Source organism: Camponotus floridanus, unplaced genomic scaffold, assembly GCF_003227725.1.
Source record: "Camponotus floridanus strain SB8 unplaced genomic scaffold, Cflo_v7.5 scaffold63, whole genome shotgun sequence".
Lineage (NCBI taxonomy): Eukaryota > Metazoa > Arthropoda > Insecta > Hymenoptera > Formicidae > Camponotus > Camponotus floridanus.
Window position 1 is genome coordinate 1,049,097 of NW_020229803.1, and position 16,155 is coordinate 1,065,251.

General features: G+C 26.6%; 1 protein-coding gene across 3 annotated transcripts; it reads right to left on the reverse strand.

Annotated features, from left to right (window-relative positions):
* Window positions 1–301: 301 nt before the first annotated feature.
* LOC105258460 (insulin-degrading enzyme) lies at window positions 302–11,783 on the reverse strand. Of its 3 annotated transcripts, none has more exons than XM_011269719.3 (14): window positions 11,679–11,780; window positions 9,982–10,181; window positions 9,316–9,816; window positions 5,990–6,192; window positions 4,531–4,779; window positions 3,567–3,959; window positions 2,947–3,056; window positions 2,727–2,871; window positions 2,459–2,569; window positions 2,267–2,387; window positions 1,722–1,928; window positions 1,055–1,347; window positions 695–904; window positions 302–586 (listed from the first exon to the last, which is right to left on the reverse strand). In XM_011269719.3, exons 1-14 carry the CDS (start codon window positions 11,744–11,746, stop codon window positions 344–346), a joined length of 3,054 nt encoding a protein of 1,017 aa, XP_011268021.1. In that variant the 5' UTR covers window positions 11,747–11,780; the 3' UTR covers window positions 302–343. The 3 variants fall into 3 exon arrangements, with proteins under 3 accessions (XP_011268021.1, XP_011268023.1, XP_011268024.1); XM_011269721.3 differs by lacking the exon at window positions 11,679–11,780 and adding an exon at window positions 11,071–11,667; XM_011269722.3 differs by having other exon boundaries at window positions 397–586; window positions 805–904; window positions 11,679–11,783.
* Window positions 11,784–16,155: the final 4,372 nt, after the last annotated feature.

The following is a 16,155-nucleotide window of genomic DNA, read 5'->3' on the forward strand; positions in this document are numbered from 1 at the left end:
GATCATGTTTTCATATTACATAAATTTAATCTACAAAATTTCAATTACATCATTAAAAATGAAAGATTAGTTTTCAATAATAAATTGTATATACATATGAATACATTTACATTGTGATAAATTCAGTGAGCTAGTGAAACAAATATTATTATGCATTAATAATTGATTTATTAATTTAATTAAAACTTGCGTTGATTTATTTCTTGATCATAATAATCAATCAATATAATCAATATAAATAAATCAATACGATCAATATAAATAAATATATTATGTATTATGCATAAAACAAGTTCACCTATTTAATTCGTGTTAAAATTATCATATTATATTTATTATTTATTTATAATTTAGAAGAACGTATGCCCTTTCTGGGAAATTCCTTGAATGGTTTTAATAGAGGATATAGAGATTGACTAATTTTAAAGGCTAAAATATCATCAATTTTTTTAACTTCTTGATTGGCTGGTTTGTCAATAATGTTTTTGTCATTTGAATCAGATATATTTTCTTCTATTGATGTGTCATCTGTTGCCGTGGATATCACGTGTACTGATAATTTATGTCGTGCTTCACTATATATTTCCTAAAAGATTAATGAAATATATTATCAATTTTTTAGTTCTTCGAACTTTTCTCCAAATATGATACTCTACATATAAAATGAAATAAAGTATAATACAAGATATAAAACCTTATAAAAATCAAGTATTTGCTGCTGCGTTATAGTCTTCAAATAAGCTACTTCGATATTTGTTCGATCAAAATTATATTGTTGGCTTACAATCTCGTTCCAGAACATACCGCATAGAGAACTCAACATTTTTGGTTTCTCGAGACGTATCGTAGCTAGAGCTCTTTTGTATTTCTCAAATTGCTCTTCTGGCATTGTAGATATCTGATCCTACAATATATGATTATATATCATAAATAATATTTCAATAAAGATAAAATCTTTTCTATCATAAAGGAAGGTTCATAAAAGAAAAATTTTGTATAACATGTGATGTATATTATTATTATTATTTAATTTCACAAGTGTTATTATACTCACCCACATAGAATCCATAAATAAATCAATTCGTTTTTCAACATATTGCGGATGTTTGTCACTTTGAACTATGATTCGCAAGCCCTGTGCTCCATTTGTTCTACGCACACCGCTAAATACAATGTAGCCTAATTGTTCCTTAGTTCTTAAAATATTGAAGCAAGGTTCCAAAATAATTTGTGCTAAAAGCTCTAAGAGCATATTTGACTCTGTTGATTGCAAACCAGTTTGATAGTATATCTCTGTACATGAACTTTTATGCAATTTATTTTCTGCTTCAAATAAAAAATGACAACCTATAATGATTACATATTATGTAATATTGAAAGTAAATGGTGTCACATTAATGATTATTAGCATCTTATATTCTAGGATAAAACTTGTGTATAAAATGATCTTGCAGCAATAAATATTAAATTTTCTATCTATTTTCACAAGGATTAAAAGTATAAATTGATGTTTTTATTTTATATTTTAGTCTTTTTCATTAAATAATGTGTTTATTTAGTCAAGAATCAATAAAAGAAGAACAATAACATTTTTATATTTGTTTATATAATACTCTTCTTTAACAAATTAATATTTTCTTCCTTCTTTTCTCTTTATCTTTAAGCATATTAATTTTTAAATTATCATAAATTATCATCATGAGATTAAATTATATACTTACCATCTTCTAGTCTAATTTCACGATACAATATTAATTGTCTATGCAATAATGGCGTTATATGAGGCACTGAATTTGTTAATTTGGATTCGATTAATCTAACTGCATCTGTAGCCTCTGTTATAGTCACGTTACCATGTATCAAGCATTCTACGTGCACTTTACTGAGAAGTTGTGGTATAAATTGTTGGAGTCTATCGACAGTTAGATCTGTATAATATAAACATAAAAATTTTAACAGTATGAAAATTTTAAGACATATATTTCATACTAAATCATTAGAACTTAAAAAAATATTTACATATATATAAAATAGTTTAAATATTTAAATATATATTATTTGTTATAAATAGAATTATAGTATAAGTTATAAATAGAAGAACTCAAATATTTAATTATATAAATGTTGTATTTAAATTTTAATGTAAGTTTTAATTAAATTTGAAGAAAATGAAAGAAAAAAGAAAGAAAGAGAAGAAAAAGAGAAAAAAAGAAAAAAAATATTTTAAAATCATTTTATAAATTTTCTCTCTTTTATACAAACTTACAAGCAGTTGTTTCCAATAATTCATCTTTGACCCAGACTTGCTCTGCTAACAGAACTGCGAGATAGTAAACTGCATGTTGATATGGTTGTTCAGCAGCAAAATTTTTCAAATTCCTGATATACTGTAAGCCATACTACATAAGTACACTGTAGTTTAATTTTAAAAACACATTATAAATTTGATTGTACATACATTTTCCTTTAGGATTTCAAATCTCTTTGAATCAATCTTAAAGTTTATCATTCTGTCCATGATTTTTTCTAACAATACGCGTTGCTTATCATCGTAACCACCAATAGCAAGCTAAAAAAAAGCAATTAATCTTTTACTTCGAGTATGAATAATTTTCAATGATTTATAGACAATTTGATATTTGATGTAGATATTATTGTATATGCGGACAGAATAAAGTTTAGACTATATTTTACAACATTATTATTGTTATTGTAAATGTACTCACTGTTATTCCATATTTGCTATTACTAACTTCCCATTGTAAACCAGCTAAATCAGCAGCATATGCATACTCATTCAGAGAGTCACGAAATAGCTGGACAAACATATTACTTAAATTGCAACTAATGGGATCCATATATGCAAGTGGACTATAAGATTAAAGAAAAAAATCATCAAATTCATTACATTATGCACGGTTATACATTTAATAGCTTATATAATACCTGACAAAATCGAAGATCATCCTACATTTCGGTACAAGAAATTCATCATCTTTTTTAAACCAAAGTCTTATAAATGGTGTATCCTCTATAATTATAGGAAATTTTTCTACCTACAAAATTTTAATGCTTAATGCATGTAATGATATACAAAAATATTCAACCAAATTAATTCTTAAGCACACTAGCTGATGTCAATGTTAATATAGGATGTATACCCAGCATTTCAATTATTATATTGATTTATTAAAGTTATGTATATACACATAAAAACTGCCTTCATATTTTAATTATCTTGTATATTAATACTTAATTTGACGCCTATGAATGTTTTACGAAAAGGATCTCGTACCAACCTTGTGGAAGTTAGCTCTCGGCGGATTTTGATACCGTGAATCCGCTGTTGTGTCACGTTAGGGACCTTTCAGAGCCAAAATACCGCTTCGAATCGAGTTGATCCCACAAGAACTTTTGATCAGAATGTTGAATTGTACCTTTTTCCAAAATTTTATCAAAATCCACCGAGATCCAATTTCCATAAGGTTAGTGCGGGATCCTTTCACATTAGATATCAGCAAGGAATGCTCAAGAATTAATATTACAAAAAAATGGATTTTAATTACGTTAGCTTCGTGAGGCTTGATGTCAAACTTAGTCGCTATAAATTCGTTCTTGGGAGGAAATTGCAAATCCGAATTATCGCTGACGTTTTCCCACATGTTAATTATGTCTGTTGGTATCTTTTCTTTTTTATATTTAGTGCCATACCAGTTTTCAGTCTCGTCAGCTATATTTTCATATATTTTTCCAACCACATGAACTCTGATATTATGTGGCGTCAAATACTCCATTATCTGATTGATAATGTCTGGTCGCCATTTGGGGAAAGTATGTTCTGCACATAAAACTTCATTCATGGGGTATTCCTGCAGTGCTTGTACTATAGAATTCACGTAATTACGAGGTGAAGACTTTTCCTTAAAACGAAAATTCATATTCGCGATATCTCTATATTCCTGCAAATATAAAATCACGTTACATATATATTTGATGTTGAAGTGTACTGTATGAAATTAAAATACAAGAGATGATGAATCGCGGTACAATCGCTGATTAAGAATATATAATTTTTATAATATATATAAATTAAATATATATAATTTTTCGTGAGAAAAAGAAAAAAATTACTTGAAAAATATTGAGCTTTTTTATATCTAGGAAAGGGACAAATATAATTGTAATAAACACGTTTTTTAAATCATGACTTTCAGGTTTTCTTTTTAGATGGACTATCATTTTTTTATATAAATAGCTTTTTCATATAAAGTATTAATATTTTTTGTTTTACACACATGCAATTATTTCATATAAATTATATATATATATATATATATATATATATATATATCATTTATGAATGTATATAAAAAAATCTGTTTTAATTAACAAAATATTTTTCTCCAAAAATTATGTAACCACTTGAAAGTTTATTCTATATCGTTCCTTTTATGAACACATTTCTCGCAAGGTTGTACTACGATTTGTTAAATACTTTCTACTAAGTTATAATTTCATTTCGTCAATTACATTGTAGATCCATTCAATTGGGCCTTTTTTCTTAAGCATACTGATATACTGAAACATCAGTGTAATAATGTCATCAACATGCTTAATTCCTTCTTCAGTTAGATCGACAACGACACTGAAAAAATTGAAGCCTCTGGCACCTGACCGTTTTCCAGACACCAGGGAGTTACACCAACCTTTGGCTTTCAAAGCTGATAATAATGAGCCTTCACCTTCATGTCCGAGCAGATGAGAAATATAATGTGCAGGCTATATCAACAAATGAATAATAAGATATATTATTAATAAGATATAAATGTAAAAAATAATAAGATATAAATGTAAAAAATATATTGTGTAAAAAAAATTATATGCATATGTAACATCAATAGTTATTAAGAATTTTGTAAGTATTTCATAGTCAATATTTTATAACTTACAATCCTATAATTATAATGATAAATGCGTGAGATAGAATTTATGAAGTCAATTTTTTGTTTAATTTTGAGATATATAATTTAGTGTCACTATTTTATTTATCTTTCTTAACATTTTATATATTTTTTAAACTAATCTTCAAAAATTAAAATTTCATTAAAATATAAAATCTATTAAAAAAAAAAAAAAAACTAAACAAATGGCTTTTTTAGAGAAATTATCGAAACTTTAAATTGAGAGAGAATTCAAAGTTTATTTTTAACAAGTAAACTTTAAATTCATTTGGAATCTATCATGAAAAAGCTATCAGTTTTATATTATGAGAAATTTGTTACACACACATATAACTTTCATATATAAGATCTATCAAAAGATAAAGTCAACCAATTAGGAGGTGTAAGAGGAACTTGAGTAGAGTATGTAATGTTAATAAACTTTTTTCGCTATGGTTTAAGTACAGTGCTTTATATAGAATATTTCGAAAAATACAAAATAATTTTCGAAAAAAATGTTCCATACTACAAAAATTATAAAATTTTAAGACGTTGTGTAATAAAATTAGTATGATCTTGAATAGCATTTTCAAACTCTCATGCAAGGATCATCTCGAGAAATTTTTAAATAAGAATCCAAATTTCTTATTCTTGTAACTTATCTTAAACTTTTCAAAATATTTTAATGACATTTTCTTTTCAACATTTTATTTTCTTTTCAAAATATTAAGAAGTTTCAATGCTTTTTGTATCCATATAAAGTACTGTATTCATAACTATATTAAAACATAACGAAAACAAAAATGTTTATCAACATTATATATTCTACTCAAACTCCTCTTTCACTTTCTAATTGATTGACCTTAACTTTTGATGCACTCTGTATGTGTGTGTGTGTGTGTGTGTGTGTGTGTGTGTGTGTGTGTGTGTGTGTGTGTGTGTAACATTTATTATATTATAATAATATATTATAATATATTTATATACATTATAATATATTATAAATATTAGAGATTATACACATATATAAAACCAATAAGAGTTATTACCGAGGACTTGTAATATTGTTGCAAATCAGGCAAAGGAAATGTAATGTCCAGGTTCCTCAAATCTTTTATTGGTACAACGTACCATTTAGTGCGAAAGTGCTCATCCTTAAATGGATGTTCAGGCCATATTGGAACTTTGACTTTTTTGTTTCGCACCTCATTAAAGAGATCTACTACCATGTTTTCAAGTTCGTCCAAGCTCTCTAAACATAAAATTTGTTAATATATAATAAACGTTAATAAATGAAAATTATTAAATTTGTTCAGAAAGAAAAATCCAATTTTAATCAGAGATATTGAAATAAAAATTTTATATAAATTGGTATATAATTCGGCTCTATGTATTTAAACAACATAATAATTAAGTAACGAGCACTAAGAGCCTAACAAACGCGGATGGCAATGCGTAAATTTTTAAGAACATTAATTGTTCGCGAAAAATTTTTTAAGACATATGCACATGCCAAGTTATAGATTCTCTTGGTTTGAGACTTCTATAACAACCCCTTTACCCCCCTGGAGAGATGTAGACAGGAAAAATATCGGGGCGAAGTCGCTGAATCGGGAAAATTTTTCGCGAACAATTAATGTTCGTAAAAATTTACGCATTGCCATCCGCGTTTGTTAGGCTCTTAGTGCTCGTTACTTAATTATTATGTTGTTTAAATACATAGAGCCGAATTATATACCAATTTATTTAGAATTACACGTCGAGCTAATTATCGTGTTCTCATTATTTCCACCGATTAATAAAAACGTACAGGAGAAGTATCGGTGTGGGGCTGAATAGCTCAGTGGTAAGAGCAGTCGCCCGTCAAGCGAAAGACTCGGGTTCGTTTCCCGATTCAGCGACTTCGCCCCGATATTTTTCCTGTCTACATCTCTCCAGGGGGGTAAAGGGGTTGTTATAGAAGTCTCAAACCAAGAGAATCTATAACTTGGCATATGTGCATATGTCTTAAAAAATTTTTCGCGAACAAATAATGTTCGTAAAAATTTACGCATTGCCATCCGCGTTTGTTAGGCTCTTAGTGCTCGTTACTTAATTATTATGTTGTAAAAATTTTATACTTTTTGGCTATTTTTTAACTGAAAATAAAAAGCAAGAGAAAATTATCAATAATTTTATGATAAATATTTTTTCATTTTCAGAGTGTATACTCAAATCTTGTAAATAAATTCCCTGAGAATTCTACGATTTTCAAGATATTTTTGCTCAAAATTCCAGATAAAATTAAGGTAGTAATAAATACAATTTTAAGCTTATTTATTGTGCGTGAAGTTTATCTAATATAAATAAAACATTTTAATATATTTTAAACCTAAAAAATTTCATATTTTTTATTAAATATATTTTTTAAAATATATATTGATGTATTGAATAGTATATGTTTGTGCTGGTTAAGTTTCAGTAATAACACATTAACATATTGTTCACAACTTATGATCAGGGAACTGAACTTTTCGCTTTTTTTAATTTGATTCCAAAATTTTGCGTTTTATTGCGTTTTACCTAATTTTCCATTATTTTGACTTAAATTCTAGTTGAAACGAATTATCGACTCCTGTTACTCAACTGTAGTGCATAAATATGTTTTATGGTTATAAAGAAGAGGAAAAATGGCCTTCACACGTTTTTTTATAATGATTTTCATTAATAATAACACAACTAGGAAAAATAAAAAAAGTAGGATTTCTTTGAATTTAATATCTTAAACTAAAAGAAAAAGAAATAGATTATTAAATTTCTCCCCTATCATTGAACAAAATTAAAATTAAGAACTAAAATAAATTGTTTGTTTCTAAAATCCAAATACAAAAATATGAGTCGAGAGAGATATCGATAGCGATTATTTTAGAAGGCAATGCTTACAGTTCGTTTCAGTTGCAGTTTGTGCAGTGTGCGACGATTTGTTTCATAGGGCCTCTTATAAGGAGAACAAATCGTCGTGGACTATATTATGTTTAATGCTAAGGCCTTCTGCATTTATTGTTAAATATGTGCTCAAATGGACGAAATAATATGAAAATAAGGCAAAAAACGAAATTTCGCGATTTGTCGCAGCATACAATCTTGCTCAAAAGATGTTGGTACACATGAAAACAGAAATACAACTTCAGTCTGTTATATTCTGATAAAATTCGCGGTTTCTTAATGTAAAAAGTTCAGTTCCTTGCTTATGATATAAAAAAAATTATCAAATTTTTAAAAAATTTCGTGAATTCTAAAGTTCCATGAAAATTCCTTGACTTTCCGGCGAAAATCCCTGAGAATTTTAGTTTTGCTGAATTTTCCTGGAAGTATATGTTCTGATTTTCATTATTCATTTCACATATAATACAGGGTGTCCCAAAAGTCCCGAACCAATCCCGGGATATTTCATAAACTATGCACTTTAGAAAAAAATGTTTCAGACAAAAGTTGTATGACTTGAAGGGGCCATCAGATAGTGGCAATGATTTGACATGGGAGAGTCATTTGAAAGTCACGTGAAGATCACCGTCAATTTCTTGAATGAAACTCCCTATTTTTATTACATATTCGTGTAGCTTATCTCGAGAGCTTTCCAAAACACTATAATTAAGTTAGTTTTCATTAAGTACTTTCCGAATTATGAGGTTTGAAATCATTTCTTAATTTTACATAAACCGTAAAATATCTGGTAAAATATTCATTTTTCGATTATCTTACCTTAATATTTTTATGTACAAAATAATGAGAGGAAACAATTGGTGTAAAGAAAAAACATAGTTGTTTTTAAGAAAAAAATATGTTATTTGCAATTAACAATTACATATTTTTTTCTGAAAAACAACTATGTTTTTTCTTTACACCAATTGATTCCTCTCATTATTTTTTACATAAAATTATTAAGGTAAGATAATCGAAAAATGAATATTTTACAAGATATTTTATGGTTTATGTAAAATTAAGAAATGATTTCAAGCCTCATAATTCAGAAAGTACTTAATGAAAACTAACTTAATTATAGTGTTTCGTTGAAAGCTCTCGACATGAGCTACCAGAATATTTAATAAAAAATAGGGAGTTCCATTTAAGAAAGTGACGATGATCTTCACGTGATTTTCAAATGACTTTCCCATGTCAAATCATTGTCACTATCTGATGGCACCCTTTAAGCCATACAACTTTTGTCTGAAACATTTCTTTCTAAAGTGCATAGTTTATAAAATATTCGACCAGTCTGGGACTTTTGGGACACTCTGTATATCAAAACTTAAATTTTCAAACGTGTAAAATGATGCGAAATGTGTCAAAATATTTTAATAATGAACAGATCTTTATATGTAAATTATTACCTTACCTTTGCCAAGAATGCATAGTGACATGATATTTGCAGAATAATATTTTTCATGAAATTCAAGTAGTCTATCCCTAACATTGATTCCCTTTTGCTTTGGTATTATTTCTAATGTCTCTCTATTGCCCGTTCCGAATTTTGAAAACGGATGATTAGAGCTCGCAGATGATTTGTCCAATTGATCAAATCGCCAGCTGTCATTTGCCAAGTTTTTCTCGTGTTCCGAATTTATGGCGTTCAGCTCCAATTCGGTCAGAGCCTCCGTGAATAGTGGCGCTAAGAAAAACTGGGCAAAACGGTCTAATGCACTTTCTAATTTTTCCGGTGTTACATCAAAGTAGTAGGTGGTATGATCTAAATGCGTCGATGCATTGCTCGCACCGCCATTCTGCGATAAATACATATTGTAATCATTCGGCTGAGGATATTTCTCTGTTCCCAAAAATAACATATGTTCGCAAAAGTGTGCTAACCCAGGGAGATCATCTGGATCACACATGTAGCCTATAATATATAATGAACAAACAGATTTTATTATCAAAGATAGATTCTTATATCGATTTCAGATATTTATATAACAATATATTTTTATTAATATTTCTAAATATGTACACACAGAATGTAATTAAAAAATTTCCCTTTAATTGTAAATAATATGATTAAAATTACCTATATTGACATCTAGTGCAACAGCACTTTTATCAGTCGTCGAATCGCTTATTAAAAGCACTTTCATTTTATTAGCGAGTACTAAACCTCTGTACAGTCTATCATCATTTTGTGATTTTATTATGTCATCATATCGCTTTTCCACACATTTGTGAGTCGACATATTAATCACTGCAGCTGTGGACTCCAGAATTTGATTTCTGTAAACATATGATGAAGGAAATATAAGATTTTAAAACTACGATTTATAAAAAGTTATATTAATATTGTCATTATCAAATATTGATTTTGTATTTAATATTTAATAGTTTCAATTAAAGAAAAAGAATAATTAAAGTAGTAAATAATTAAAATAAATAGTTATTAAAATAAATAATTAAAATAATTAAAATAAAAGATAAAAATCTAGGAAAAGAACTTAAAAAACAAGGCAGGTAACCACAAGCATTGATGTACAATGCAAATATAAAAAGATTAACTAGTATATTAAATCATAATCATAATCATCATGTTCAAGAAAAATAATAAAAATTGTATAAAAATTACACAGAAATAAGCTCTATTATCATTTATGCGAGCGACTCTATTTCTTTTTATATTATTTTTTTGAACAGCATTGAAAAGAATCTGAGGTGAGATCGAAACGTTGCTTATTTCTGTGTAATTTTTATACAATTTATATTAATTTTCTTGAACATTATGATTATGATTTAATATAGTACTTAATCTTTTTATATTTGCATCATACATCAATGCTTGTGATTATCTGCCTTGTTTTTTAATTTCTTTTCCTGGTTTCAATTAAATCCAGACATAAATGTTGACACTGAATAATTAAAACTATAATATTGGGATCAGTTTTGTACAGGTTTTTTTTTTCTTTCTTCTGCAACAGAACAAATCATTACAAAACTTGTAATGATTTTATATCTCCTACAAGAAAGTAAATAAAAACATTGAACTATTGTCAAAATTTGCAAATGACGTAGAAAAAAAGAAGATATCCAAAACATTACATATGACTAGTGAACAGTTTATGTTATCGCCCTGGATACAGTTGCAACGAATGAATTATTAACTAATTCTTACTTGCAGTTACAACTCTCTGTAAGCGAGATCTTGTCATTTTCATGAAACGACGTCATCGTAAAATATCAAGGACGAAGCTTCGTGCAGAATATGATACACAATTGAATTAATATCGTTATTTTTTCCAGTCACCACAGCCGAACTTCCCTGACTCAAACACGTGGCTATTTCGCAGGAATATTATTCGGGGAATGTGGTATTTCTCGCGTGAGTTACAAAAATAAATGGTAAAAAAATTGACTCATGCAGCCAAGATCCTCGGACCAAAAAGAAAAAGAAAGGAGAAAAACGTCTAAAAAAGGATGCCTTCGAGGTTAGAAGCCAGCGAACACGTCACAGAGCTCGGGACAAAAGAACTGAAATATCGCGATGATCTCTGATATTATCATGAAAGTATCGGCCGTGGAAATCGGCGGGGAAAAAAAAAAATTAATCGCACAACTTATCGATCTCGCGCTTCGAGTAATGACATTTCGAATACACACTTATATCAGGTATGACAGGCGTTTATGGACCGAATACACAAGTGTATCTAACGCAGGATGACAAGTGACAAGTCGCGCCTGAAATGTAAATATACACATATACACACACATATATAAAAATACCTGAAAAGTGGAAAAGATCGCATGGATACGAATAGGATGCGCGTTTTTAACGCGTGCGTGGCAAACATTTGCGCTAAATTTGCAAGAGCGAATTGCTAGGAGAACAGAGAAAATAATCGACTATACATCACTGGATTGGTTACGTATACGTTTTGAAGTTAGCGAGAGGATCTCAGGGATTTGAATTCGGAAAATGGCGCGAAAAATTTTCCCAAGTGACGGACAATATTAAAGATAATATTAATAATAATATTAATAATAATAATAATAATAATAATAATAATATTAATAATATATTTAATATAGTTATTGTTAATATTGTGTTTCACGTAAATATATTTATTTTTTTTGCGCTAAATTTGCAAGAGCGAATTGCTAGGAGAACAGAAAAAAGAATTGACTACAACTACTGGATTGGTTACGTATACGTTTTGAAGTTAGCGAGAGGGTCACAGGGATTTGAATTCGAAAAATGTCTGGCGCGAAAAATTTTCCCAAATGACGGACAATATTAAAGATAATATTACGAGGACGCAATTGGTGTGAAATGTATCATTATTGTGTATGTATAAATTTAATATAATTATTGTTAATATTGTGTTTCACATAAATATATTTATTTTTTTGCGCTAAATTTGCAAGAGGGAATTGCTAGGAGAACAGAGAAAAAAATCGACACATCACTGGATTGGTTACGTATGCGTTTTGAAGTTAGCGAGAGAGTCTCAGGGATTTGAATTCGAAAAATGTCTGGCGCGAAAAATTTTCCAAAGTGATGGACAATATTAAAGATAATATTACGAGGACGCAATTGGTGTGAAATGTATAATTATTGTGTATTTATTGTGTATAAATTTAATATAATTATTGTTAATATTGTATTTCACGTAAATATATTTATAGATTTATAAATTTATAAATTATAAATATATAAATTATAAATTATAAATTATAAATTATAAATTATAAATTATAAATTATAAATTATAAATTATAAATTATAAATTTATAAATTATTATCTATAATTATTTATAGATTTATTATTTATAAATTTAATATACAATAATTATTGTTAATATTGTGTTTCACGTAAATATTATATATTATATATAATATAGATTTAAATATGAAGATGATTTTTTGCGCGCGATTTTTCGATATTATTGAAGAAAAAAATATTACAGATGTATGTGTGCACAGATTTTTGTATTATAACATTGGACTGATAGCTTGTTAGTCAACAATGAGTGATCTATACCTTATAGAAGATATTTCATTTTTATGTTTTGTACATATTTTGATAGTTTATTTTTATTTTTATACATAAGTTAAACATAATAACATAATTTTAATATTTTATATCACAGAAAAATCAATAAAAGAGAATTCAATGAATTAGATTTTGCATCGATGAAAAAAAAAAATATTATATATTATTATATTATTATTATTATGTTATATATATGCATATATACATATTAATATTACATTAACATTATATCATAAACATATATTATTTATTTGCAATCTGACATTTATTAATTCAGGCTGCGTTCCGATATTCACTGCCAGTATTGTACATCTATATCTATAATATACGTGACATAAACTGTAGATTTTCAGTACTGACAGTGAATATCGGAACGCAGCCTTATATAATAGTTTACATGCTTACATAAAAAAGTCCGTGCAAACATTATGTAAATAATATGTAAACTATTAATGTAAACATAATTTTCAAATTTCCAACACAATCCTACTCTTAGATTTTTAAAATTTTTCTGGCTATCAGGAGAGCTTGGAAATAATTGAAGACCATTGATATTATCAACCATTTAATTCGCTTCGGAGATAATTGAATTATGTGAATCATTTTATAAATCATCTTCTAAGTATTTTACTTATTTAGTCACCGTTTTATTAAAATCCATAGATATGTTATATTTCAGTTTAGGAATAATAACTACGAATATTTTTTTTATTCTACCAAATCATTATTTTATTATCGACAATATAAAGATTTGCATTAGAATTGTGCCATAAATTTAAAAATTATGTTTATATTTGTTACGAATTATTTATGTAAAATTGGTTGCATCATATATTTATATGGATTTTTTCCATTTTTCGTAAATGCAATTCTATATTACTATATATATATATATATATATATATATATACTATAAATAAATATATAGTATTATATTATATTATATTATATAAATTATATAAAATTATTATAAATATAAATTACATATTAATTATTGTACTATTATTATATATATTAATTATTAGTACTATTGTTAGTACTATTATTATTAGTACTATTATTAAGTATATTTATATATTTATATAATATATAATTTTTTATTATATATAATATATTAATTATTATTACAAATTAAATATCAAAATGCAGAGAGCAGTAATTATTTATTACAAAATAATATTATTAAATATATATTAATATATATTTATATATCATAATATAATTATTAATATAATACATATTAATAATATAATATAATATAATATTATATTATACATTATATTATACATTATAACATTATTTTATAATATAATTGAAAATAAAATAAATTACTAGTTTCTTTTTAATTCTTGCAATAGATAGTTTATTTTTCACTACTGCAACATACATATTGGACAATTGGCGCGAGATGGCACGTCGAACGCGAGTCTTGCAAGATGTTTGCTATCACAAATTTTAAGGTCTCCTCAGTCTGTGATGATCACGCAACAGGTGTTGCGTGTTATCGCCGTTTTTTTTCTTTTTTGTTTTGTGTATATTTCGACGCTGATAAGGAGCCATATCTGTTAATAGTGTAGTGCATTTGTGTTGTGTTGTATCGTGTGTTTCGAACGTATTTTGGAGTCCTGGCAAAAGTGGAGTAGCAGCTTATATTAGACACGTGGGCACTCCGTTGAAGATTTTTTCTTCCGGATCACTTCGCGGGAGAAAGCGTCGTGATTGCATACCGCGCAAATGAGTACGTTTATCACGTTATCTTTTTTTAATTTATGCTTCGAAACAAATGATGGATTTGAAGTAACATTTTACGATCTGAAAAAAAACTGAAAGAGTTCTGATCTTTTTAAAGATTTTTAAATAAATAAATATATATTATATTTATTAAAAAAAATATATATATATATATTTACCTATATATATATATATATATATATATATATATATATATATATGAGTGATGTTATAAGTTGATGTTTTTTTATCTGAAAATGTGTATTCCCTCGTAATGTATAAAATATTCTGTATTTGTTATAAACACAGTTACATGTAAATGCATAATCATTTCAGTATAATAAAATAAGCAATTCTAATATCGTTGTAAAAAGAAGAAATTAAAGACCCTTTCGATATTTGTAGAGAACAACGGATAAAATAAAGAAATCTAAAGAACAAAAAATATTAAAAATATGAATAGAAATTGACTAAAGTACTATAAATAAATAAAAAAGATAAAAATTTATAATTGGTAACATGCATGTGTAATATGATTTATAAATGTAATTTCAAATAATTGAAACTGTTTATTGAAGAAAAAAGTTATATATATAGTATAATATACATATAATATTAAAATAAATCTTTTTTTGATATAGGAAACATTAAAAAAGATGAAATTCTTTCTTTTACTTCTATGAAATAATAAAATATTTGCGCAATAAAGCAAAATTTTTTTGCATATAATTTTTTTAAACAGACAGTATATAGATCTGATATCGCTTTTTTAATTTTTTTATAAGAAATTAAATTAATGTGAAAGGAAGATTGATTTAAAATTTATCAAAAAATATTAAAGAGATATTAAAGAGTTTCAAGAAAATTTACAAGTGAAATATTTTATATTAGATATATTAGATTAACTAGGGCGTGAATTACTTTTTAAAATTATAAAATGTTTCGGCTTCTATAAAAAAAAACTGTTCCTTCTTTTGTGACATTCATTTTTTGCGATAAATTACATAAATTTTTAAGAAATGTATTACTTTTCGTAGCAGCATAACTTCTTTAAACGCATTTTTTATATGTATTCAATTGCAAATATAGCAATCAAACTATATTAACTCCATTTATAAAAATACATACAACTAATTATTTGTATATATTATATACGTACATATAAACATATGTGTCTGTGTGATTTATAATAACTAATTTTATAATAATTGTTTAGAATAACGTATTAACTTTAATTAAATTTATATATATATATATATATATATATATATATATATATATATATCCAGGTAGCAAGCAATGTCATTTTGACGTTTTAAATTGGTCATTTACTGACTATTCTTGACGTCACAAGTTGACGTTTTTATAACGGTCTGATGTCACAGATTTTTGACATGTACCGCATTTTGACATCATAAAATGTATCATATTTGATATCTTTTTCTTAGCATAATAATGTATTTAATAACGTGTTG

Coding starts and splice junctions, on each gene's coding strand:
- LOC105258460 (XM_011269719.3), bottom strand. CDS start 11,746: ATGTTTGCCACGCACGCGTTAAAAACGCGCATCCTATTCGTATCCATG. Junction 2,388..2,458: donor TTGAAATCCTAAAGGAAAAT/GTATGTACAATC, acceptor TATGGCTTACAG/TATATCAGGAATTTGAAAAA. Junction 587..694: donor AAATACTTGATTTTTATAAG/GTTTTATATCTT, acceptor TTAATCTTTTAG/GAAATATATAGTGAAGCACG.